At 45.0% G+C, this 26,531-nt stretch overlaps 4 protein-coding genes and 1 pseudogene across 6 annotated transcripts; 2 read left to right on the top strand and 3 right to left on the bottom strand.

The window, feature by feature from the left end:
• Nucleotides 785-2,637, top strand: LOC109713944 (annotated as a pseudogene).
• On the bottom strand, nt 2,527-4,108 carry LOC109713945. The gene is made up of 3 exons (XM_020238258.1): nt 3,958-4,108; nt 3,438-3,607; nt 2,527-3,117 (listed from the first exon to the last, which is right to left on the bottom strand). The coding sequence occupies exons 1-3, from the start codon at nt 4,082-4,084 to the stop codon at nt 3,067-3,069; spliced, it is 348 nt and encodes a 115-aa protein (XP_020093847.1). The 5' UTR covers nt 4,085-4,108; the 3' UTR covers nt 2,527-3,066.
• Nucleotides 11,399-14,958, top strand: LOC109714240. The gene is made up of 3 exons (XM_020238762.1): nt 11,399-11,701; nt 12,601-12,783; nt 14,463-14,958. The coding sequence occupies exons 1-3, from the start codon at nt 11,636-11,638 to the stop codon at nt 14,688-14,690; spliced, it is 477 nt and encodes a 158-aa protein (XP_020094351.1). The 5' UTR covers nt 11,399-11,635; the 3' UTR covers nt 14,691-14,958.
• LOC109714241 (cellulose synthase-like protein D1) lies at nt 15,158-19,950 on the bottom strand. Its single transcript, XM_020238763.1, has 5 exons — nt 19,841-19,950; nt 18,765-19,736; nt 17,770-18,556; nt 17,190-17,613; nt 15,158-16,963 (listed from the first exon to the last, which is right to left on the bottom strand). Exons 2-5 carry the CDS (start codon nt 19,697-19,699, stop codon nt 15,606-15,608), a joined length of 3,504 nt encoding a protein of 1,167 aa, XP_020094352.1. The 5' UTR covers nt 19,700-19,736; nt 19,841-19,950; the 3' UTR covers nt 15,158-15,605.
• Nucleotides 21,429-26,255, bottom strand: LOC109714008 (TOM1-like protein 2). Of its 3 annotated transcripts, none has more exons than XM_020238363.1 (4): nt 26,056-26,250; nt 24,801-25,346; nt 24,196-24,441; nt 21,429-22,213 (listed from the first exon to the last, which is right to left on the bottom strand). In XM_020238363.1, exons 2-4 carry the CDS (start codon nt 25,317-25,319, stop codon nt 21,794-21,796), a joined length of 1,185 nt encoding a protein of 394 aa, XP_020093952.1. In that variant the 5' UTR covers nt 25,320-25,346; nt 26,056-26,250; the 3' UTR covers nt 21,429-21,793. The 3 variants fall into 3 exon arrangements, with proteins under 3 accessions (XP_020093952.1, XP_020093953.1, XP_020093954.1); XM_020238364.1 differs by lacking the exon at nt 26,056-26,250 and adding an exon at nt 25,869-26,001; XM_020238365.1 differs by lacking the exon at nt 24,196-24,441 and having other exon boundaries at nt 26,056-26,255.

Here is a 26,531-nt window from a genome sequence, read left to right as displayed (position 1 = left end):
TAATTTTAAAATATACTTATTATTAAAAAAAGAAATTTTTATAAAACATATAAAAGAGTTCGTATGTTAATTATTGTTCTATCCGTTGCCGCCCGTATACTACAATGAACCATTGAATCTCCCGATGGCCAAACCGGTGAATCCCACTCTCTGTCTTTTTCTCTTTCTCTCTTTGTATAACTTTTAAATCTCGAAACACTTTCTTTCTTTCTTTCTTTCTTTCTTTCTTTTTTATGTATTTAAATCATTTTAAAACGAGAAAATAAACAGATAACCCAAACAAAAATACCCGGTTGTTATAACCGAGTTAAAATTGATTTGAGTCTAATAAGTGAGTCGGATATATTTTAGTTATATATGATTGGATAGTTTAATCCAATATTTATCTATATAATTTATTTATTTTTGACTGCATAAATGAAAATGAATAATATAGAGATTAAAGGCGAAAGAAAAGACATGTGAGACTGAAAAAATTAGAAATTCAACTCATTAATTATTTTTTTTTATATTATAATACTATATTTTATATAATTATTTTATACTTTGAACTATTAGACATATTTTTGTATTAAATTATAGATAATGTTCTATACAGATTAAATTATTGATCGTATAATGTTGAGAATTTCAACCAACTCGTTTAGGGCTTGAGCTCGCTCGACTTGAAATTAGGTTCGCTCGAGCTCGGCTCGAATTAATTTTAAATCAAGCTTAAGCTTAAATTTAAATTCGAAATTAATTTCAAGTCGAATTTGAGCCGAGATAAGCTCGCTCAAGCACGGCTCGTTTCCACCCCTATCCTTCAGTAGCATACGATATAATATAATCATATATGTGAACACAGTAAAAGCTTTATTTTATGTTAAAAAGAGTTCCTACTATTTCAACCCCATCTAGGCAAAACTTAATAAGAGAGCGCACTTGTTGACTGTTGTAAATAATAATAATAATAATAAATGAGAATGAATTCCTGTCGAGTGACCTAGACAGACTAGACAGCTCATTTTTGTACCCCGCCGGATCAACTTTCATACATATCTCGTTCACACCAGTAGCAAGCAGCCTAGAAGCAGGCGGAGCAGCAGTGGTGAGGGATGAGGAAGGAGAGAATGGGAGTGGGGATGGGGCTCAACCTCCTCCTCCTACTGGCCATGGTGGCCGCCAACATCCTCTCCCTCTACCACCTCTCCTCCACCCGCATGTCCTCCTCCTCCTCCTCCCCCTTCTCCTTGCCGTCGTNTCTACACCATCCGCGCCACCATCACCCACCTCCGCTCCCTCTCCCTCGCCTCTACTACTACATCCGCAGCATCAGCAGCATCCGCGCCTCCAGAGCTCCTGCTCTACTCCCGCGTCGGCGGCCCCATCGGGTCGGCGTGCTCCGACCAGCCGGACCTCCTCCGGCGCTACATGAACTACACGCCCTTCTCGGCCTGCCCCGACGACCTCCTCTCCGTGGCCGAGCCCCTCCTCCTCCGCGGCTGCCAGCCCCTCCCCCGCCGGCGCTGCTTCTCCCCGACCGTCCCCAGGGCCCTCCCGGCCTCCCTCCTCCCCTCCCACCCCTTCCCCGCGGCGCCCCTCCCGGACTCCGCCGTCCTCTGGCCCCGCGCCTCGCCCTGCCGCTCCTTCTCCTGCCTCCCCGCCGCCGCCGCCCTCGGCTTCGACCTCGCCCGCACCGAGGCCGCGCGCTTCATGTCCACCCGCTCCACCCTCGACCTCACCCTCCCGCAGCTCCTCCGCCTCGCCCGCTCCCACGGCGCCGCCCCCATCCGCCTCGCCCTCGACGTGGGCGGCGGCACCGGCACCCTGGCCGCGCGCCTCCGCCTCCTCGCCAACGCCACCGTGCTGACGACCACCATGAACCTCGGCGCCCCTTACTCCCAGGCCGCCGCCCTCCGCGGCCTCGTCCCGCTCCACGCCCCGCTCCAGCAGCGCTTCCCCGTCGCCGACGCCGTCCTCGACCTCGTCCGCACCGGCCACGCCGTCAACCGCTGGATCCCCGCCCCCGTCCTCGAGTTCCTCCTCTACGACGCCGACCGCGTCCTCCGCCCCGGCGCCTTCCTCTGGATCGACCACTTCTCCTGCAGGCGGATCGACCTCCACCCCCTCTACGCCCCCATCCTCGCCCGCCTCGGCTACCGCACCATCAAGTGGGCCGTCGCCGACAAGACCGACCCCGCCGGCCTCAAGAACGCCGACGTCTACCTCACCGCCCTGCTCCAGAAGCCCTTCGGCCCCGCCACGCCCGCCGCCGCCTGATTGATTCTTCCTTTTCTATTTCCTTTTTCTTCTTTCTTTCTTTTCAACCAACCAACAATCGGGCCTGAATCAGCCGCTGGCCGGATCTGATCTGCTCCTACATATCGTCGTACCACTACGACTACGACTACTACTACTACTACTACTACTACTGCTACACTACTACACACTACTTTGGTTCTCGGCGCTGTAATCTACTCGCTCGCTCGCGCCTCGCTAGAGATTAGATTAAGATTAAGACTAAGACTAGAATTATTAGAATGATGTTTTTTTTATCCCCTTTTTTTCTTTCTTTCTTTATTATTTCGAGCTTATTTCTCAATATCAACAATTTAATAATTAGAGGAGTAATAAAAGAAAGTTTTGAAGCTTTAATTAGAACGGAGCCACCGACTTGCAGTTGTGCTTCTTCTTCTTTTTTTCTTTTTTCTTTTTTTTTTTTTTTTGTCCTTCTTATTTCATCCTGTTTTCTTTTTGTGGGCTTGTGCTTTAAACAGAGCATTTCTTATGGGTGGGTGGGTAGGATGGGTTGAGTACTAACAAAAAAAAAAAAAAAAAAAAAACATGGGAGGGAGAATGCCTACCGTTCGGTGATCGGACCTCGTTGTGCGCAACAGCTGAGCGAGTCTGTCTTCTTGCTCGCAAAGGGAACCGGTTCGGAGCGGAGGGGGGAAAGCTGCTGCAAAACTTGCACGTGACGCAAGAGATAGAGAGCTTGTATTTGGCATTCCGAATCTGACGAGCCCCGCGGTCATGAGCCATAGTTTTCGAGGGAGGAGAGGAGAGAGTTTTTGATGTATTCAATCATCTCCTGGCTTTGGATCTGCACAGACCAAAAGAGGTCGGCGGTATGACCTACCAATACCATGCATTGAATTATCACATATATTTCTTCTTAGAAATACCATCGAATTATATATATAACATAACATAACTTGTCTGATATGTTATATTACGCATGATTGTCTGTATTAGCAGTGCTAATTAATAACTCTCTTAATTAGCTATCAGCTAAACAGTAATTTAACAACAATTCTATTCACCGAGAAAGGATTCAGAACAGTTGAATTTAACAAAATCACTGAGAATTAGCAGCAAGTCAAGTTTGTACGGATGAGCTGATCGCATAACTTCAAACTCGGAATTTCTCACTGGAGGTGGCAAAGAAGTAATACCTTAATACACCCACCAACATTGTTGACATAGAGTGGGGACTTCGAATTTGCCTCTCTTAGCGGAAACCCCGGAGTGCAGAGATTACAGAAGCAACAATTGCATGCATAGAGATAAGAGGCTAATTTCTCTTCTTCGAACCTCCGAAGCAACCTCATTAAAGCTTTGATTCCTGCAAGAAAAGCACCAGAGCTAGCAAGTTAAGTTGACGGTCATTTCGAGCCACCCGAAGCCCCAGCGTGGCACCGAAAATCAAATTACGGGCTTTGGGCTGCTCTAAGGCCCAAAATTCTTCAAACAAAAAAAAGAGGCTCGAAAGCCCAAATAATAATCAGACTGTTTTTAGCAGGATCCTGTCTAAACTTAGCATGGTGCAGAGTTAATCAATTAATCTTCAGGCAATAAAACGAGTATTCTTCCAGAAACAATGTGATTCTCTACACGTTCAACATACTAAAAACTAAAATAAAATATAGGAACTGAACACAACATGAATGTGGACGTAAAACGAAACATAAATACTTGGACAAGCAGATAAGCTGGGATTCCGGTTGGGTTGGCCAAGCCCAAATAAGTCCTTTTCCTTTTCAGACTCGTTAGTTAAGCTCAGGGTTTTAAGAGCCCAAAGCCCAGCATGAACACAAACCATCGGCCCATTCTACCCCTAATTAAGTTAAAGAGAGGATAATTGCTCATATTAGTAGTATATATAACCTGACAAAATATTCTGAATAACTCACATCATGCCTCTACAAATTTTTAACAAGTGTATATTCCTAAAGCCGCGAGTATTTAGTATTACCATGTACTGCAAGCAAAAATGAGTTTTGCATGCAAAAAAGATCGGACTAAGCATCAATAGTGACATGAATGGTTAGCTGATGAATTTTAATAAAAGTTTAGGCAATTCTTAGACAGAATCACTAGCTAATTTGCAGCTGTGAAAACATTAGTTCATTGTTCTCAGCTATGAAAACATTAGTTCATTGTGCGCGTCAACTAATCTATCTACGCAATCACCATGACTTCATTATTCTCAGCTCATTTTTTCCGGGACAATAAAAAAAAAAATAAAAAGACGAAAAATATAACAAACTAAGTGATGGCATTGATTAAAAGGGTCTGAATAAAGAAACTAAAGTGTGTTCATATGGCCAATGCACAAACTCTTGATGTATCAGAAGTCAATATAACAACGCCTAAATTCTAAAATAATAATTTACAATAAAGAGATATAAAGTTTGAGATATAACATAGAACTAATCCAACCTGTAACATATTAGCATTTTTTTTTTGTGCCTATGGAAAATTGAATTATTCGACAAATTCTATTAATTACCCTTAATGACGTATGCGTGAGCGCACGAAGACCAAATAAAAGTGTTTCTCATGCATGTAGGAACAAGAACACACAAAATCAACCTAAAATCATAGATTAAATGCACGAATCTGAGATAAAAAGAAAGAAATGCACACCATAAGCATCAATAATCAAGCGATGCTCACCAAAATATACATCGGAGTTACAGCAATATCCAATGCGTCTCCTCCATTACCCTCTTCTAACCCTGAAAATCGATCGGTTCATGGATTCATCGACAATCTCATTCTTCGTCGCTGGATTCGATCGAACTCAACATCGCTACTTCGAATCGGGGATAAGGGTCTCTTATTCTCGGCGCAATCGCTCCTCGATACATTGGGCCTTTTAGGGTTAAGACGAAGCAGAGACGGGGAAATGGCGAAAGAAGAGGCGAAGCTCGTAGAGTGGATGGTGGATGAGAGGAGGGTTTTGGTTCTCTTTTACACGTTTTTCGCTCGTAGTGCCGAGGTGAGCGAAAAGGGTCCGTTTAAATAGGTGTACGAGAAATACGATCCGATCCGATTTGGTCGATCCGATCCGGTTTAATAAATGATCGGATACAAATAAACTTTTTTTATCTTACAGAAAAAGTTAACAAATTTTAAGCATCTGGACAGAGGAAAAAAAACAAAAAGATTGAATTGGTTTTCCTCACATAATTGGGATAAATGAATATATTTGGCCAATTTGCATAAAAAATCCATTTATTTTGGGCTTTTGCAAAACCGGGCCACCTTTTTCGTTTTTGCAAATTCGGTCCGCTTTTTCAGCAAACTGACCAAAATACCCTTATTACTTTTTCTCTTTCCTCTTTCTCTCTCCTCTTCGTTCTCTCGTTCCTTTTTTTTTTTTCGCCGAAAAAAAAAAGCGACGGCCGGAGCACCGCTAGGCGGGCTCTTCTTCTTCTTCCTNCCCTGTGGTTTAAAACGTATCAATTTGCCCCCCTGTGGTTTCGTTTTTCTCTTTTTGTTATCAATTTTATTATTTTTTTTTCTTAAATCAGTGACAAAGTTAAAATTAAAAGATACTAAAGTGAATATTCGATAAATATAGATGGTTATCTGAAGTTTTTTGTATATAATTTAACGAAATGTTAACGAAAAAGCTTCCGAAAAGATAAAAATGAAACCACAGGGGGGCAGATTGATACATTTTAAACCAAATCGTACTATAGTGAGAAAGTGCGAAACCACAGGGGGGGTTTTTGAAGTTTTTCCCAAAATTAATGAAGTAATTGTGTCGTATCATATACGTGCTAAATAATTAGCAAACCTTTTTGGCCAATTTGCATAAAAAATTCACTTATTTTGGACTTTTGCAAAACCGGGCCACCTTTTTCGTTTTTGCAAATTCGGTCCGCTTTTTCAGCAAACGGACCAAAATACCCTTATTATTTTTTCTCTTTCCTCTTTCTCTCTCCTCTTCGTTCTCTCGTTCCTTTTTTTTTTTCGCCGAAAAAAAAAAGCGACGGCCGGAGCACCGCCAGGCGGGCTCTTCTTCTTCTTCTTCTTCCTGCAGGAGCAATTTTTTTTCTCTTTTTCTTTTTCTTCTTCTTGTTCCTCCTGCTGGAGTTTTTTTTTTTTTTTTTCCCTCTTCTTCTTCTTCTTCTTCTTCTTCTTCTTCCTGCAGGAGCAAATTTTTTTCTCTTTTTCTTTTTCTTCTTCTTCTTCCTCCTGCTGGAGCTTTTTTTTTTTTTCCCTCTTCTTCTTCTTCTTCTTCTTTTTCTTCCTGTAAGAGCACGTGGCGCGCACGGCAATTTCCGGCCTCGCCACGGAGCACGGCCGGAGCACCGCCAGGCGGGCTCTTCTTCTTCTTCTTCTTCTTCTTCCTGCAGGAGCATTTTTTTTTCTCTTTTTCTTTTTCTTCTTCTTCTTCCTCCTGCTGGAGCTTTTTTTTTTTTTTTCCCTCTTCTTCTTCTTCTTCTTCTTCTTCTTTTTCTTCCTGTAAGAGCACGTAGCGCGCACGGCGACTTCCGGCCTCGCCACGGAGCCCGACCGCTCGACCCCGACGCCCCACTCAAGCCGGGGAAGCTCTACTTCCTCGTCGACCTCCCCCGCGCTGACCTCGAGCCCGACCACCGCCGCGAGGGCGCAACCGGCGCCGGCGCCGGCGCCGCGCGTTCCCGAGCCGAGCTCTGCCGCGCCCTCCTCGTGCTGCGCCCGGCGGAGCTCCACCCGCGGCTCCGCTCCGCGGGCCGCGTGCACCGTTAATGGTGTAATTACACCATTACACCACCATTAATAGTGTAATGGTGTAATTTCACCATTAGTGGTGTAATGGTGCACCATTACACCATTAATGGTGAAATTACACCATTAATGGTGTAACCATTACACCATTAATGGTGTAATTACACCATTACAGCGGTGTAATGGTGTAATTACACCATTAATGGTGTAATGGTGCACCATTACACCATTATGAAGAACCCGGCCAGCCGGGACAGCGAGCGCCCGTGCGAGGCCGCCGGGTCGACGTGCGTCTCCTCCGCGGCGATGACGACGGAGAGGGAGGCGTTGGCATGCACCGGCCGACCACGACCTCCCCCGCGCGTCCGCTCGATCTCGACACCCGCAGGCCGCCGCGTGAAACGGCCCCGTGCGTGCCGCGGCGCCATCCGAGCTCCGCGGCAGAGCTCGGCAGAGCTCGGCTCGGGGGCACCGTCGGCGCGGCAGAGCTTCGCCGCCGCTGCTACCGCCGCCGACGCCGCCCCCTCATCGGCCCCGCCGTGGCCTCCCGCGGCCTCGTTCGCCGCGGCCGCCCCCCGCCGCCGCCGCCGCGCTCGAGATCCGCCGGGCTGCGGGATCGACACCGCGGGCGTCGCGCTGCTCAGGAGGTCGCGGATGATCCCGTCAAACAATATTTCAATATTTGGAATTATCGCCAAGGCAATTACTTTTGAAAGCTAAGATTTTTCACACATTGTTTAAGCAATATTTTAGAGAGAGAGAGAGAGAGAGAGAGAGAGAGAGATTAAATACATTAGGTAAACCAATTTATACACCAACCCACTCCAAATGTTGATTATGAGAACACAACATAGCAGGTCAAAAAGAATAATTGAATTGTGATAATATTCACCACACCCGAGAAGATTAGGTAGCTACATCAATCTCTATGCATATAATAATTACAATAAAGAAAAACAACACCCAAAAGCAGTTCAACCACCTTACATTATAGCAACTGTTTATTGTAATAATTAATGATACAAAGAACAACAATTTCCCCGAGCCGAGCTCTGCCAAGCTCTGCCGCGGAGCTCGGGGGGCGCCGCGGCACGCACGGGGCAGGTGCACGCGGCGGCCTGCGGGCGTCGGGATCGAGCGGAGGCGTGGGGAAGGTCGGGGTCGGCCGAGCTCGAGGTCGGCCGGTGCACGCCAACGCCTCTCTCTCCGTCGCCGTCGCCGCGGAGGAGGCGCACGTCGACCCGGCGGGCTCGCGCGGGCGCTCGCTGTCCCGGCTGGCCGGGTTCTTCATAATGGTGTAATGGTGCACCATTACACCATTAATGGTATAATTACACCATTACACCGCTGTAATGGTGTAATTACACCATTAATGGTATAATGGTTACACCATTAATGGTGTAATGGTGTAATTACACCATTAACGGTGCACGCGGCCTGCGGAGCGGAGCCGTGGGTGGAGCTCCGCCGGGCGCAGCACGAGCAGGGGGATGACGACGACGGCGGCGGCAGGGTCTGCTGCTGCTGCTGCTGGAAGAGGATGAGGGCGGCGGCATCGTTGGAGGAGCGAGGGGAGGGGAGGGCGAGGCCGGCGGAGACGGAGGCGAGGGAGGGGTTGACGGCGCGGAGCTCGTCGGGCTTGTGGGCGAAGAAGCAGACGCGGCGGGCGCAGCCGGTCTCGTCCTTGCAGAGGCGGGTGCGGTACTGGGCTGGGTGGAGCCAAGACTCGAACAGTCGGTCACGAGGAGGGAAGAAGAAGAAGAAGAAGAAGAAGAAGAAGAGGGAAAAAAAAAAAAAAGGTGCTCCAGCAGGAGGAAGAAGAAGAAGAAAAAGAAAAAGAGAAAAAAAAAATTGCTCCGCCTGGGCTTCGTTTTTTTTTTCCGGCGGGAAAAAAAAAGAACGAGAGAACGAAGAAGAGAGAGAAAGAGGAAAGAGAAAAAGTAATAAGGGTATTTTGGTCAGTTTGCTGAAAAAGCGGACCGAATCTGCAAAAATGAAAAAGGTGGCCCGATTTTGCAAAAGCCCAAAATAAGTGAATTTTTTATGCAAATTGGCCAACATTTTTTTTTTAAAAAAAAAGAAAAATCGTTCTATGAAACTTAACTATTTGGAGCCAATAAAATCGGCTTAATTCACTTCTTGTATCTGGAGATTAACGGCTTACAAATCAATGTGTGGGTTTTTTTTTTTTTTTTCACCCCGTTCGAGACATGTATTCACTACAACAAAAACGGTCTATAGCGACACTTTTAAATGTAGGTACATGTCAAAAAAGTGCTGCTAGCTAAAATTACCGACACTTTTAAAAAGTGTTGCTATATGTGGGGTCGCTAGGTATATAGTGACAGTTAAAGAGTGTCGCTATAACCTAAAAAAGTGCTGCTAATTTACTAACACTTATTTAAGCATTTAGCAACAGCCAAAACTCTATCTCGTTGACTGCGGTGGCGGAGGAAGACGACAGGAAAGGCTCTTCGTCTAGAATTTCAGTGGATTGAGTGAAGAGAGAAGAAAAGATAGTAATTGATTTTTTTTTTTCTTTTCTATTTGTAATCGGGCCAAATGAACTGGGTGTGGTGGGTTGAGTAGAGTAATCTTTTATTTTTGGTTGGATTGGGCTTTATATTTAGGCATTAGTAGATGTTTTTTTAAATTTTAGCATAAATGGGACACTTACTCAAAAGTGTTCCAAATATGTGTCCCTATAACCTAATTCTGTTATAGTGATTGTCTTATTTTTATAACTTAATTTATTTTTTCCAATGAAGAAAGTGAATAACATGCTATATTTTTTTCAAAAGAATAAAACTGGCTTAATTTGATGCGAGGTTGAATATTTAGAACGGGAGTTTGGTGCATTTGGGTGGGATAGTAGAAGCAACATCCGTGATTGTTGTCCAGGTTCGTTGTCTTGGATTAGCCAGGTTCATTGCACTGTAATCATGTCACCAAAAATTTCCTACTGAAAAGTAGGCTTAGAACTGATTTTGAAACCATTTATTTATATAAACTTCTATTTGGCAACCGAATAGAGCTCTCCCCGCATCCGGCGGAGTCCCCTGCGACTTTTTCCTCCTCTTCCGTACGGCGCGGCGTCCCCTCCCCCGGGGACTTTTCCGCCTCTGCCTTCGCTTCGGTCTCCTCCCCGCCTTCGCTTCGGTCGTNTAATGGATATGATTAAAGTATAGATCTAACAGCTAAATAATTAATAATAAAAAATTTCAAATACTATTAATAGTATTCCAGCTCATATCTCTTTCTCTCTCTATATATATAATAATTGAGTTCTTATATCTTTTTAAGTATCAAGCCATTAATACTTATAGGTTTTCGGTTATTAAATTAAGAAATGTACGGTTATAATAAAAGTGGTTCTCTGTAATTGAGTGAATGGTTCGTTGAATAATATAATTTAATAAATAAAAATAATTAAAAAAATCTAATGACAAAAATTTTATAAGTATTAAAATTTTGTACTTTTAAAAGAAGCATAATTGAACTCTTGAGTTCTATAAATCATGTCCATTGGAGTAATTTAAACTAGGGGCAATTGCTTATATACTCTTAAAAAGTTTTCGACTTTTCGATTTATCTCTCTTAGAAGGCTAATATTGAAAATATCCTTTCTACGTTCTAACCTATTTCTAATATATTCTTAGAGTTAAAATCTGTTAATTAACTCTATTATCTCTGTAAAATTATTATTTTGTCCTTTTAAATATACCTTTCCACCATCATTGACTTTCTTATTTGCCCTTAAAGCCAGGGACACAGAAAGTATTTTGACTTTTAATTTTTTTCAATATACCGTCACCAACATTTTTTATTTGTCTTTAAGTTAAGGGCAAAATTGACATTTTAATTTTTTTAAACTGTGGTAAATATTTAATTCACGTTTAGTCTAAGTTAACTTAATAGAAGATAACTGCGAAAATATTTTATAATACCGATGGAACATATGAGAAATATTTTAAAAAAATTTAAATATTTTCAAACATATGAGGGGCATATAAGTAATTATTCCTTTAAACTAATATATGGAATTGGTGGTTAAAAACTTGTGAAGGACACCTTCCCGTCGACTTACTCCTGCAGCCTAAGACAGAAAAAGTACTAGCAGGCAGAGAAAAGAAAAAAATAATAATGAAGTAATCATACAAGAAATGGGCACACGTGTCATCACGTCATTAGACCTGGAGAAGTAACCCAACCATTGCTGTTCCGATCCGAACACCCAATCGCTTCTTCCACAACTTGCCGCGTGTCAAATTCCTGGTGGTTAGTCCGCGTGTACGAGAGATTTAATTACTTAATTAATTAATTAACCTTTTTGGTAATGTCCTACTCCTTTTTATACCCCGTAGTTAAGTCCTTTTTTTATTGGCTATTGCGAATCTTTATATTCCAACGCAACTAAAAGGCCATCCTCACCTCCGCAGCTCCGCCGCAGCGCTCTAGGCGGTGAGCGTACCGCACCATTCCCGTTATCTGGTTGGGGTGGGTCGAGTTGGGTGGGTCACCGCCCTTTCCTTCCTCTATCGTCGTCTCTTTCCCACCTCCACTCCACACGGAAGAGAAGGGGCTCTCTCTTTATCTCTCTCATACACACACACACACACAAAAACAGAGAGAGAGATTAAGGGGGGAGATGGTGGGGATTTTCTCACGATTCTCCGCGGGAAGGAGTGGTCATCGGAGGACGAAGAGCGCACTCGTAAGGCCATCACGAATCCACCCAAAACCATCCTTTTCCTCTTCTAATTTCGGTTCCCGAATTAGGATATTTGCTTTGGATTTGGGTTTAATTAGTATTATTATTATTATTTGTATCTGGTATACGCAATTTTGTGATAGTATGTTGGTTGTGTTGGGGTTTTTGAGGCTATTTTAAGCTGGAACTTTGCATCTTTTTCAGTGGATCTGAGAATCCTTTTTTTTCTCCATTTTTACTTGTTATACTTCTCTCTCCTATCCATTGTTTGTTTGAAATCAACAGCATCATATGTTACAAATTGATGGGATCTAAGAATTTCATGCTAAGAATTATATGCAATGGTTTGTAGTGAAATATTGTAACGTCTCTACGCATCCTGAAAACAACATGTTCTTCATTTGTTCTGTATCCAATCATTAGTTGCTAATTCAATCGAACTTACTAGCTGTAGCATAAGGATGTAGCGCCTGTTTCGAGCTTGCTTCTGGAACAGATATCTCTTGTTCCAAGACGTAGCAATCAGGCATTTGGTAAACAACAAGTACGAAGTTTTTTTCTGTGGCGTGACAGTGGATTGAGCTTTTTTTGAGCTCCAAAAACAGATGCACTAAACTAAAACTTCTGCTTCCCCTTGGGAATTGTAATTGAGAACAGTTTAGTGGTGCTCTAAACAGCTTTGCTTGAACAACACTTCTGCAGGAGCGCTAGACATGGTATACAGCTATCATATTTTTGTCTAACTGAAGAGCTATTAATTCTTCTTATCACGAACTCTATCATTTGAAGCAGTTGCTTGCATCTCCCACATCTTGTTTCCCTAAATTTTCTTTGTTACTGTCTAAATAATTCAGCATAACATTCTGTTGTATCTGGCTATGATATAATTTCTCATGCTGCAGGAGGTAGGGGAAGCTTTGCCACAGAATACAGATGTCGGAGATTCCAATCCTGTGACTGTTTCTCTTCCTGTTTCTCATGGAATCGAAGTAGCAGTCGAGTTTAAGCCCGTTGCGCATCCAGTTGAACCTCTTACCCGTGATCAACCAGTTAAATGCCCATTGCCGGAGCCTTCTATACTAAATGTAAGATTGCTGTCTACTGATTTTATGTTGCGGCATGGCGGTTGTTCTTTTCTTTCTTTTGTGGGCAGGATGATAGTGGTTTATTATAATGGTCAGATGGATTGCCTAGAATTTGATTCTTTTTTTTTTTCTCGCAAGGAAGTAAATTACAAGTTGAAGGCTTTATGTCTGACAAAGGATTGCGTATTGTTCCTCTTTAGTATACGTTTGCTAAGATATCCTCCTAAATTTAAGTACTTACATATCTACTGGCATCAGTTGAGTGTTTTGGTCCAAAATTACTACCTCTTACCCTTCTTTAAATGGCTAATTGATGCATAAAACAGAAACCCTTTCAGTGTCTGATTAGTATTCCTGTAAACTGCAGCATGTTTGATGATTTCCTGAATTTTTCCCCATCCGAGCTTCATATGTGACTCTGGTACATTGTGTAAATCTGCTAAGCTTGCTATTGTGGCAGCTTTTGTCCGCTTGTAGCTTTGAAAACTTTAATTATATATTATGTATGTGAATTACCTTATGTTATAATGATGATCAGATGCCAAGTTCACGTGTTTTTTTCTTTTTTCTTTTTCTTTTTCTGTCCTGGGTCTGTTTGCTTCTTAAGTCCACTCGGTTTTGATTGCTTTCATCAAATCCATTAGTTTTATAATTTTCTTGCTGAGTGGATATGATTCCATGCAATAATATAGTTTGATTCAACTGAAGATATTTAAATCTAACTATGTCAACTAATCTGATCAGCACACTGAGAAGTAATAAATTCAAAATAAACCTCGTGCATAATCAGGATTTTGCATTTTTTTTTTGGGCATCATTTACTGATTCCACCCCCCAACACCCCTCCTCCCCCCTCCTCATTTGCATTATAGTGATGCATCATTATGTGTAAAGCGGACAATAATTGATATCATTCACACATATTAGTGTCATTCATCCTTGCTGCTAAAGAATTACAGAAACTGCAGTATATAAATTAGGAAACCGACTTTTTCTCTCTACCCCTGTCGATCGATTTATTCTCTCTAAGTGCGGTTCCATCTAACTCTTTCTCTGTGAATTCTTCTTATTTATGGTGGCTATAGGGTTGGTGTCACTGCCTTTTGCATGCAACTACTTGATTGTTGCCTCTTATCGACATTTTTTTATTTTTTATTTTTTATTATTATTATTATTATTTATCCAGAGAGTATACCAATTCTTTAGCAAGCATTTAAAAGGGCTAGACTTGTAATATCTGACAGATTGAGGGACCACCGATTTTGATAAGTTGATAGTGTATACTAACGAAAAGAATTCATCTCAAGGTTTTATCAAATATTAGCATCTTTTTTGTTGCTTAAGAAGCCCTCATTCTTATAGTAGATTGTGAGATTTCATCATGGCGAGAAGCTTCAATGAGCTTCTCAACTTCATCGGCTGAAGCTCCAAAGCTACTGCTTGTACTGCAGAATGAAACTGTTTGGGAGAGATTCTAGTGGAAAATGCTGTTAGTGCTTTGTCAAGAAATTCCACTCAGAGACCCTCCCGCAGAAGCTCTAGTTGGAACAAAAAAAAAAAAAATTCCCCCTTAAATGTTCAAGCATGAACTTAAATTTCATCTAATGCACTATTGATTGAATGTCTTGCCGATTTTATCTAAAACAAAATTTGTGGCTTGTTTGATGTTTTGATACCAGGATGGAAGGATATGGAAAGAAAGGATGTCGTCAGCTGGGGCGAGAGTTCGAGCCGACTTGCCTGTAGTGAAGGAAGGGTCGCACCTTGAATCGGGCGCGAGTGGAACCAAGCCTCTATCTGTTCAACCTCGACGGGTTATATTGCCGTCAGTTAGTGCCCCCGAGCATAATCTCATCACATTGCTCGAGGAATGCAATGCTGCTGGGAGTCAGAGTGGAGGGGAATGAGCTCACATGCTCCAGTGTTACTTCTTTTGTTTTGTTTTGTTTTGTTTTTTTTTTTTCTTTATAGCCTTATTTATCTTCCATGGTATATCTTGGGAGGTGGATGCACACAATTCAGAGCCCTTTGTGTATCAATAAATGTGGGCGTGTTCCGCGCTCCTGTTACTCTTTCTTTTTGGATAGCCTTGTATCATAATTTAACATCTTGTAATAAGTTTGAGTTAACGTTATGTTATAGTTGGAATGATAGGACAGGATGTTCGATATGCAAGTGATGTTGGTCAGAGTGAGAAATATATCTACATACATATGAAGATTTAATAGTGAGTCTCCACAGTGCACCTTCTCTGTAAAACTCTCTCATAAAAATCTTTATATTTGATCAGGACTTAATAAATCAAATCTGTTATACGATATTGAATATTTTTACATCAAAACTTGGACTTGCTCGAAACAACTAAAATTCCAACTAAAACAACGCGAAATTCAATTCAACTTTGCTATAGTTGTTGCAAATTACACACATCGGTAACTTCTACAATCTGTAATTAATCCACCCTAATTAAAGAGCTAGCAAACGGCGTAGTAAGCAACACTATTCTAAGCTTTTTAGCTCTGCAGTAAAACCCAATTCAATAGCTAAAATTAAGAACAAAAAAAAATTTTAAAAAATTAAAGAAGCGAAAAATTCCCCATCTTAAATTGTGTTGAATGAATCAGGATTGAGCAAACGAAACTAACCAACCCATAATGGCCCTTCTTCTTCTTCTTCTTCTTCTTCTTCTTCTTCTTCTGTACTGTAAGAGCGAGAGAGAGAGAGAGAGAGAGAGAGAGAGAGTGTGTGTGTGTGCGCGCCTGTGAGTGTGTGTGTGTAATATTGATGTGACGTATAGTAGTACTAACACATGAAGGAAAGGATCAAGGGAGGGAGAAAGAGCCGCCGATCTGGGACTGGGAGGAGGAATTGGCGGAGGGGGGCTTGATGGCGACCCAGAGGAGGGAGATGGTGATGGCGACGAGGCCGGACCAGACGTAGACGACGGTGGGAGTTCGGCCCCTCCGGCCCATGAGGCCCTTGGCGAAGGGGTAGAGGTGCGCCAGCACCCAGAAGCTGAAGAACACCCCGCCCAGCAGCTTGGTCCACTGCGGGATCACGCTGTAGACGGTGCGGCTGAACCCCACGCATATGGCGATCAGGTTGACCATGATGATGGCCAGCGGCGGGACCATCAGCCACGTCCACCGCACCGCGTAGAGCTCCGCGAACTCGTCGTCGACGTCGTCCCCGGCCGACTTGGACGTGAGCGTGAAGGAGATCTCTATCCCGGCCACCACCTTCAGCAGGCCCTGCAGCACCGCCGCGAGGTGGGCGCTGGTCCCGCCGATGAGCCAGAACTGCTCGTTCCGCCACCACTCCTCGAGCTCGATCCCGGACCACCTCACCTCCAGCAGCGCCAGCAGGCACAGCGTCAGCGTGATGACCAGCAGGTACGCCAGGAAGGCGACGTTGAGCGTCTGCACGATGAACTGCCCCGAGAAGAGCGAGAGCGCCGGCAGGAAGCAGTAGACGACGAGGAAGACGGACGTGAAGGGGTAGATGCCCACGTTCAGGTAGGCGACCCGCTGCAGCGCCTTCATCCTGGGGCTGGCGAACAGCGCGTTGTTCCGCGAGAAGAAGATCTCCACGGACCCCGTCGCCCACCGCAGCACCTGGTGCAGCCGGTCCGTCAGGTTGATGGGCGCCGTCCCGCGGAAGGCGTCGCGCTGCTGCGTCACGCAGTACACCGACCGCCACCCCCGGTTGTGCATGCGGTACCCGGTCACCACGTCCTCCGTCACCGACCCGTAGATCCACCCCACGCGCCGGCCCCACTCCGTCTTCTCCTCGTACCAGCACGACACCACGCTGATCGCCTCCGCCACCACCGACGCGTCCAGCACCTCGCGGGGGACCGTCAGCGCGCCTACGGGCCGCCCGTTCTTCACCGACGGGTGGTCGGCCAGCGGCCGGCCCTGGAACTCCGCCACGGGGATGGAGTCCATCAGGAAGCTCGAGTTCCCGAACTTCTTCGGGAACGACGCCAGCCGGCTCATCTCCTCCTCCGCCTCCTCCTCCTCCGTATCTCCCGTGCGGAGCGCGCGGGTCTCCTCCGAGATTCTCTTCGCGGGGCGACGGCGCCGCGGGAGGCAGCAGCCGCAGAAGGAGGGGCGGTGCTCCTTCGCGCGAGGGGGGTCGAACCCGTAGAGCGCGACGCGGCGAAAGAGGCAGCCGGTGCCTGTTCGAATTATATTAATTACATTTATTATTATTTTTTTTAAAAAAAATTATGTATGGTAATGGTATGGTATGGTATGGTATGATGCTTGCTCCATTGTAGTAAAAAAAAAAAAAAATTTATTTCTCTTGATGAGTGATGACTATCTAATAATAATTAAGGGGAGGTGTTGTGGTTATTATTAATTAATAATTAGAATTAGAAATTAGAAATTTTAGTTACGTACCGACGTAGACAGGTCCCTGGAGGCCGTCGAGCGCGCGCATGTTGACGTCGAAGAAGACGGTGTTGTGGTTGGCGTAGCGGTCGGAGGGGTCGATGCCCTCGAAACGCTGCGGGAACTGGACGTAGCAAATGCGGTCGCCGCCGCGGTCCATCATGAAGCACATTCCCTCGCGCAGGGCTTGGGAGTTGTACACGTAGTGGTCGCAGTCCAAGTTGAGAATGAAGGGGCCGTTCGACATGATGGCGGAGGCGCGGACTAGCGCATTCATCGCCCCCGCCTTCTTGTTGTGGTCGTAGCCCGGCCGCTTCTCTCGCGACACGTACACCAGCATCGGCAGCCGCACGTCCACCTCTCCCAAGTCCATCGGCGACTTCTCGCCGCTGCTCCCGTACATCGGCGCGTCGCTCGGTGGCTTCAGCATTACCTGGGATTTAGAAAGAAGTAATACTTACTTAATGTGATACTGAGGTGTCGATGAATAATTGAAGATCGAAATTAAGAAGATGATTAATTATCCCTTTTTTTTTTCTTTTTCTTTTTTTTTTTTGAAGTACTAGCTTATTACTAGCTAGCTGGCTACCTGTATGATCCCGGCGTGATCGGTGCGAGTATGGTCCGGCGATGGGTGGAGCCACGTCCCGGGCCAGTGCGTGGCGTCCGCCATCCACGTGGCCTTGGGGATCTTGACGGGCTCGTCCCCTCCGGCCTTGGCCTGCTGGATCTCCTCCCGCGCGTGGAGCGCGTCCGAGCGGCTCCGTATGGCCTCCGGAAGGCCGTTGATCCGCACCTTGAACTCGTCGTACTCGCGCTTGATCCTCCTCCGGTCCTTGACGAAGTCCTGCTTCACCTTGTTCCTGTAAGGGTCTCTTTTGAGGCTGAAGTAGCTCTCGGGGTTCCGCGGCTCGATGCGGTGCTTCCGGCAGAAGGGGACCCAGAGGTCGGCGAAGTTGGCGGCCTCGGCCATGGCCTCGAAAGTGAGGAGGGCGCCGCCGTCGTCGGAGAGGTAGCAAGCGAGCTTCTCGACGGGGTAGTCGGCGGCGAGGATGGAGAGGACGGTGTTGGCGGTGACGAGGACGGGCTCCTTGTCGGGGTCGGCGGTGGAGACGAAGACGTCGATGCCGGGGAGGTCGGACTTGCCGGTGGGGTTGTTGGGGCGCGGGGTCTCGAACTTCTCCTTGAGCACGGCGAGGTCGGCGGCGCGGTTGACGGGGCAGAGTTTGGGGAGCTGGTCCAGCAGCCAGGAGAAGGCGAACCACAGCTCGCACACGATGGACATCCCCCACAGCCAAACCGCGTCCTCGTTCTTGTGCGTTATGCGCCATGCGAGAAACAACGCCAGCGCCGCCATGCGCACGAACACCAGGAGCCTGCGATCGCCAAGAAATTAAATGAAGTAGCTGGAAACATGCATGNCGCCATGCGAGAAACAACGCCAGCGCCGCCATGCGCACGAACACCAGGAGCCTGCGATCGCCAAGAAATTAAATGAAGTAGCTGGAAACATGCATGCATGCAGAGACACCAATTCGCCGACAAGGAAATAAATATACGTACAGTCGGTATTCTAGCTCGTACCTGTACGGACTGATTACTGCTGCGGGGATTTTGAGTTTGCGCGTGAGGGGCCGCCACGGCTTGCTCATCAGCTCCTGGGGATGCCCGTGCCCTCCGCCGCCGTCGCCGTCGCCTTCTTCGTCCGCATTATCCTCCGGCCACATGGCGTTCCCGTACCCGTACGTCCCCTTCGTCTCGAACAGCCACCGGTTATGATCGAATTCGCCGCCCCCGCCCCGGCCCCCGGCCCCGGGCCCCCGGCCCATCGTCGTCTGCCGCATCAGCGACAGCCCCCTCTCCGCCTTCCCCCTCGGGGGCGCCGGCCGCAGGGACAGCGCCCGAGCGATGCTCCCCGACCCGGCCGCCACCACCTCCTCCCAGTCCGTGGTCTTGTACGGCTCCTTGCACCCGGGGCAGAGCCCGCCTTCCGCCTTCGCCGCGTCCGCGAAGCAGTCGGCGCATGTCCTGAAATCGCATTCGCAGGGGACCGCCTCCTCCCCGCGGGCGTTCCGCGCCAACTTGTTGTCGCAGCCGTCGACCGCGCACGTCGACTTGGCGCCGGCGCCGGCGCCCCGGGAGGGGTCGGCGGGCTTGTCCATCGCGCGGGCGTGGGTGGCGGTGTTGAAGCCGCCGGTGAAGAGGGAGTCGGAGACGAAGGAGTCCTCGGACTTGGCGGAGAGGGAGGGGCCGAGGCGGGGGCCGGCGCGGCCGTCGTCCGTGAAGGGCTGGTTGTCGGGGGTCATGGGGATGTGGACGTGGTAGTCCTGCTGGTAGTCCACGCTGCTCACCTCGCTGTCGAGGTCGTCGCGCGAGTAGCTGATGAACCGCCCCGAGTCCGTCCGCTGCCCGAAAACCACCGTCGGCCCCGACGATGCCTGCTGCTGCTGCTGCGGCGCCAAAGGCGGCTTCCCGCCCCTCCCCGACGGGCTGTTCTTCAGGATGCCTTTCGTCGCCATGACAGTAATGCTGCTGCTGCTGCTGCTGCTGCTGCAGCTGCAATTTGGTTCCGAATTTCAAATAAACATGTAAATTTTTCAGACAGCATTGAATCGAAAGATTGCTCTTTTCTCACGCCAAAGCTTAAGAACAAGTCTAACCTTGAGAACAGGGGAGGCGAATTCCAAGCTTGGTAATCGTCAAACTAGACACTGGGCATCGTTATTAGAGACCATTCGACTCAAACTCCACCAGCGGAAGCTCTTACAAGAAGCCGTGAGCAAAGAAGACGAACCCGGTCGGACTCACTCCTCCCTCTCCAACTCTGTTTCCCTGTGACCGAAGAGTATTCGACGCGTAGCTCGAGAGGGAATGCGAGGAGGAGCAATCGAGTCCAAAGAAGCCAAAATATGGGGAGCTCTAGGAGGAGAGGAGAGGAGAGGAGAGGAGAGGAGGCGGCGGGGAGTATATAGGGAGGCACCACGTGGCAAGAAGAATGGTATGCTGACGTGGAGGTGTGGGGTCCACGTCTGAGTGGGCCACGTAGGAGATCAGACTCTGATACTCGCAATATACGGGGGAGCTTTAGGACCGGAAAGTTGCCAGCTCGTCATTCAAGTGGGTCCCACTAGCCCGTCTGATGTATTACTTACCCTTTGGACTCCGCAGAAAGAATGCTACGGTGGCGAAATCTTCGTGCTCGCAACTACGCGAGGGGGATCATCGAGTCGTCGGGACCACGACGACCGCGACTCCGATCAAACGCGGTCGGTGGGGGCCACCGCAAGAAGTGGGGGCCCAACACTGCTGCGACGTCCGTATAAAATATACGGTACATTACCTATGTGCGGCCGGTGGGGCCCATCGCCCGCACATGCCCAGCCGTGCGGACGCTCGGCGCGAGCGTGGGAGATAATGGCGCATACGTTCGTCTATTTCATCCAATCGCTAATCAAAGTATCGCCGCAGGTTCGGTAGGTAAAATGCCATATAAAAATGTTTATGTGAAGTTATGCCTCCCATGACTAACGGCCACCAAAATATATGTAGGTAGTTCACACACCCAACCATATATTATGCAGTTGTAGATATAGTTTCATGCGCTTCATTAACTAGTAATCATCTACCAATTAAATAGATCAGGCGACGTGCCATGATATGAAAAGCATTTAGTTGACCAATTTTTGCAATTAAGTATCTTGTTTCCTTGAACTACACCACATTTCGTTCTAACGCATTATACGTGCGACACCATCACTGGTCCCTAATTCACCTCATGCGACTTTAGCTACCCTCAAATGTAAGAAACTCTTTTTGTCACAGAAAAAGGTGATAGATATTCAGTATAAGCAAGCATCTTGATGGATGATAAAATAAGCTACTTGGCGCATCATGAGAATTTTATAAAATTGTTAGTACTTTTCGAACCAGCCGTAGTCACACAGCACAGAATCGCTGGCCTGACCAGATACGCCTTCAGTATACATCTCGTAAGCACGCACTAATTTCTATACCTCGCAGGGGCATAAACTACATTTAATTGCAATTCTAGCAATAATACTCAAAAATAAAATAAAAGATTCAGGGCAAGGCATAAGCGAATTAGAACCAGTTCGGTAGCACCAATACTAGCTGATTTTCATATAATATTGCCTGCATATAAGGCGATTCTACTAGATCGGCCAAAACACCTGTTTTCAAAGTACCATTGCTCCCAAAGTGATCTCACAAGGTTCTGCAGCTTCAAAGTTATTTTCAACGCTGTCAAATTATTAATAACTGGTGATAGAACTGTAAATCACATATGTTGACTGTGAATCATGAAGGCTGCTACACCAATCCTATACAATCATGTGAAGAATCTATTATCGTTTTTCAGGTTCCAGTATAAGAAAGCCAAGAGCTACGTAAATAAAACCAAACTCCAGCAACAGTATGGAGCTCCGACAATGGAAAAGAATAATATTCTCCCTCTACATAGCATGAAAGCTCGAATATCTTCAACAGTGAGAAAAGCCCAGCAAGCACAGAATTAACTATGGAAGTCCAGAGAGAGAGAGAGAGAGAGAGAGAAAGAGAAAGAGAGAAAGAGAGAGAGAGAGAGAGGTATTCATTCAGAAGGAGATAAGATCATCCTTGTGCTGATCCTTTTTCTGATCATGATCGTGAGATGTGCTGCTCCCGCCCTTCTTTCCAAAGATCATCTCATCAAGATCATGAAGAATATCATCATCTCCACCACTCGATTTTGCTCGTGAAGCAGCGGGCTTTCTGACGAGGGCGTCCTCTTCATTCCCTACGCGAGGGGATTCATCGGGCTCAACTGCAACCGGAATGATGGCGGGCTCGGGCTCAGGCTGCGCCACAGTTGGTTTGTTCATCTCCTCATACTTAGAGAGCACCTTCTGCACCTCATCATTAACATTCAGGGCTTCGAAGAGCAGGGCCTCATTGTCTCCAGCAGATTCAATGATTCTCTGAATTGTGTATTGAGATTGCTGGCACTGTTGTACTAGGGTGGTAGTTAAGTCATCCTGCAAGCACAAATATGTCAGATACCAGCTTCGCTTGTATGGCAAACAAGTAATACCAGCTTCTCCGGGTTCTTTTCTTTTCTTTTCTTTTTGATGATTTTCACAATCTCTGTGCTGATGTTATCAAGTGCTGTTTCTTTATATCAAAGACTACCACTAATACAATCCTCCTCAACATATATTTCATTTAACAAATAGAGATTATACAACGTCAATAATCTTTACTAGATGATGATGAAATTTTTGATACAAACAACTTATTCCTCATGTTTTGCTGCTTAAACCTACCAAGAACACGAGAAGAAACTTCCCATAATAGTTTATGGTCAAATTTTTTAGCAATATTTAGAAGTTCTAACCCAGGATAAGACCTCAGAACCCTACTGATTATCTTAGGCATGGTCATGGATCATTGTATTGTCAGCACCTTAGGCATGTTTGGACAGTATCAAAATGCGCGGTCAACAAATGGAAGGGACTCGACTAAAGGAGCAATCAGGTGATGCTCAGTATTGGGAGAATCGGGACTCACTGCGAAGCAAAGAGATGGTTTAAAATTCTCTCAATTGTAACCCACCAATTTATAACCAAATCTAAACCCAACCATCATCCAAAGATCTTAATAGGCTAGTCCTGTTCACCCTGAGCACAGCAAGTCGCAAACCTAGATCTAATAGCTAAACTGAACAATTAAAGCAGCAGCTACTGGCCACAAAGAAAAATGACAGTGCAATCACTAGTTAAGCAATTAATTATAACTATAGGCAAAAATTAATTATAACTATAGGCAAAAAGATATATGCCGATAACTACGTATGTCACCAAAGGACAGAACTAGTAGAGTTAACTGGAACTTAATTTCAGTAAGGGCTGATTGTAAATTCCTAGAGCAGTTAATTATCATTCTTTGAAACCAAAAATAGCCAATAACTAAGTTAACCGAGGGAAGAAATTAATTCAGTTTAGTAAACCAAATAAAAAAGAAATCCAGAACTTATATAACAGTGATTGTATCCCCAACCTAATATAGATCGAGAATTTATTTGACTGTGACCAGGATGTATTTGACTGCCTTTTAATCTAAAACAGACTGATCTGAGAATTGTGGCTTGATAGGTCCTTTGGTTTAGTCAATCAGAACTCATCTTTCTGTACTTCCATAATAACAAATGGAAAGGGAACCCATCAATAGACAGGGAAGAAATGTTAGAAAATATTTGCATCAAAACCCTGGTTTCTATTTCATTTTTTCACTCTTTCGTACTATCACAATATTACATGCAAATAACAATGACAGCAATGACAACAACAATAACAGCAGCAGCAGCAGCAGCAGCAGCAGCAAAAGGTCATCCCGTAGTCCCAATTATTTATTGGGGTCAACTGTATGGTCCTTCTCCTCCGTTTGACTCTGTTGTAGAACAAGATTTTTTTTGTCAAGCTGAGTGCTATCACAGTACACATCATTTTGTCACTATTACCTTTTAGTGTCAATCCTATTCTAACCCTTCCTCTTAAAGTTCATTCTAGCTGATTGCACACATCAAACCATCTTTCATGGATTTCACACCACACATTCTCTGTGGAAGTATAACCTATTATTTGCCTAAGATCATTCGACTTAAGTCATGGATAGAATAAATATACAGCGTCCTTTAAGAGGATCCTGCCCTACTTTGATCTAAGAGGCCAAATTGCATGTGCGGACAGGCCGGCCAGAATTTAAGTCTTCTAAAGACAACATGTTAAACCCATTAAAGTGGCAGAATTTCACTAAATAAGACATATCTATGTCATTATTGCAATCGGAAAAGACTAATGCCTGCTTCAATGAAAGTAGGAAAGACTCAAAATGGCAGCAATAACTCCTAAACAGTTTTAAGTGAGCAATGCAATTTCCTCTAAATCATTTGAAAGAATGAAGTACTACTACCCGAATGGAGAGATCAATTTTAGTAACTCATGCAAAGAAAATAAATCACCAGTAAAGCTTCTTTCTGTGGGGAAGAAGAGAGCACAGTTGAAAGAAGCTCGACACTGTTGCGAGCCACATCAAATGCTTCCTTGGTTTGTTCAGCTGTGAAACTATGAACAGCAACCTCATGGTAAGTTGGGTTAGTGACATTGGCATATGACTCTGTCTCTGAAATTGAGCGTGGCGGAGTAAATATTGGAGCCAAACTCTCATTGTCTCGTCCAGGGAAACGAATTCCTCTAGATTTCAAGCTCTAAAAAACCAGAATAGTATTAGAAATACTGAAAGAAACACCCTCTCAAGCATAACTCCTTTAAATTGGTGTCACAATTGAACACCAAGAGAAGTACTTGACATAAGATATTTCATTATCCTCATCAAATTAATAGATATTCTACAGCATAACAATTAAGAAGTAACACAGAAAGACACAGTATCTAAATTTAGTGACAGCAATACAAAGAATAAACTAGGTATATTATTACTAGACCTGATTCTTTTAAAGCGTTTTAATTCTTAGTAAGCAAAATGCATTCCTTTGAAACAGATTGTGCGGTGCCTCTATCGCCCTAACATAATTAATCAGCGATTATTTTCAGGAAAATTATATACCTTATAAGTTTCCTCGTATACTGGCAGGTACCGGAGCTCATCACCGGACTCGCCCCATGCTTCGATAAGGACAAGAGCCTTGTTCCTATTATTCACCACAGTCTGCGGATCGTCGATCAACTTAACCATCTCATCAAGAACCCTCTCAGCAGCAACCTCAGAGAAAGCCTTCTCGCAGTTCTTCACGCACGTCTCAAGAAGAACGAGGGCAAGATACTGCACCATGGGGTTCTTCAGCATGATCCGCTTCTTGATGCCACGGATCAGCTCGACGCTGTTGACCTTCTCGCTATTTATCATGTCGCAGATCTCGAGGTTGGCTGACCAATCCGGGCCGTCCATGTTCTCCGAGGTGGCCTCCTCGACGATCTTCTCTGCGGGGTTCTGGCCTTGGAAAAACTCTTTTACCTTGAAGCTCATGGAGCTCATGCCGGCCGACATCTTACGGCCAACCTCGGTCCCGCTTATCTTCAACCGCTCGCTCAAGGAGCTAACTTTGTCCATAAGATTGTCGCTCATTTTTCTATCAGGAGTTAGGGGTTACAACTGTCGAAAGAATTCTTTCATTAGAGTGAGCTTGCAGATGGAATGAACCTCTAATTTCATTTCTCATTAAAAGATATTTGACATTCGACTAGAAATAAAAAAAAAAAAAAACAAAAACAAAAATTACTAAACAAGAAATCGCAACCTAAAAACAATAGGGAAAGAGAGCGGCATCATCAAAAGCCATGCTGATTGTTTAAGAAAACAAAAAAAAACAAAAAAAAATTCTAGCTGTGATCAGATAATTTTGAAGTATTATATCCCATATGAACATGTCAAAGTCCAACAAAAAGTAAAATAATTGAACTACGTTACAAGCAAAAACTGAACGAACAAATTCTTTTGGTCTGTAGCTGATCAAAACCCTAAACTTCCCACAGAAGTCATCGAAATCGAACGTTTATCCAACTATGGAACTGAAAATCGGTAAACCAAACACAAGCATCTAGGGTTTCGTTAGAACACAAATGTAATAAAACGAAATCTGAGACGAACCCTAATAAACCCACAAAATATGCCCACCAAAAATTAGGGTTTCGACAGAAGATCGCATCTATCTTTCTCCCCAGTAGAGATCAAATCACCACCAGACAAAAGTAAAGCAACTAACGGATTCTCGATCACAATATGCCAATGAAACGAACATGCCCCTAATCCCAAAAATAAAAAAGAAAATAAAAATAAAATAAAGGAAACTGTTATCAATTACCTGGAATTAAATTAAAGAAAAAGAGGACGATGATTCCTTTGATTAGATGATTTTTTTTCTTTCCCCCCCCCCCCCCCCCCCTCTTTGGCCCTTCTCTCTTTTACTTTTTTATGCTCTTCTTTTTCTTTGGTTCCTTCGCTGCCTTGTCGTTGCAGTCGCTTGATGCTGACTCTGCGCGGGTCGTTTTACTTTTCCACACTTTGTATATTATAAATATAAGTTTTTCTTTTTCCAAAACAAAATAATCCCAAAAGCAATTTTATATATATATATATATATATATAGTTCATAGAATACATTTAATTAATTAAATTCTAATAATAAGCACTAAATAATAGAATTTATGACTTACTGGAGCCTGAAATGCAGGAATACACCGAGTGTAGCCAACAATTTCTTTATTACGCGGAGAAGTCTCCTCAAACTCGATATCTCATGAGAATGTAATGAAACACTGCTCCGAGGCTGATTTATAC

This window comes from Ananas comosus, linkage group 8, assembly GCF_001540865.1.
Source record: "Ananas comosus cultivar F153 linkage group 8, ASM154086v1, whole genome shotgun sequence".
NCBI lineage: Eukaryota > Viridiplantae > Streptophyta > Magnoliopsida > Poales > Bromeliaceae > Ananas > Ananas comosus.
Note: the sequence above shows the minus strand (reverse complement) of the source record. Positions and strands in the feature narration are given on the sequence as shown.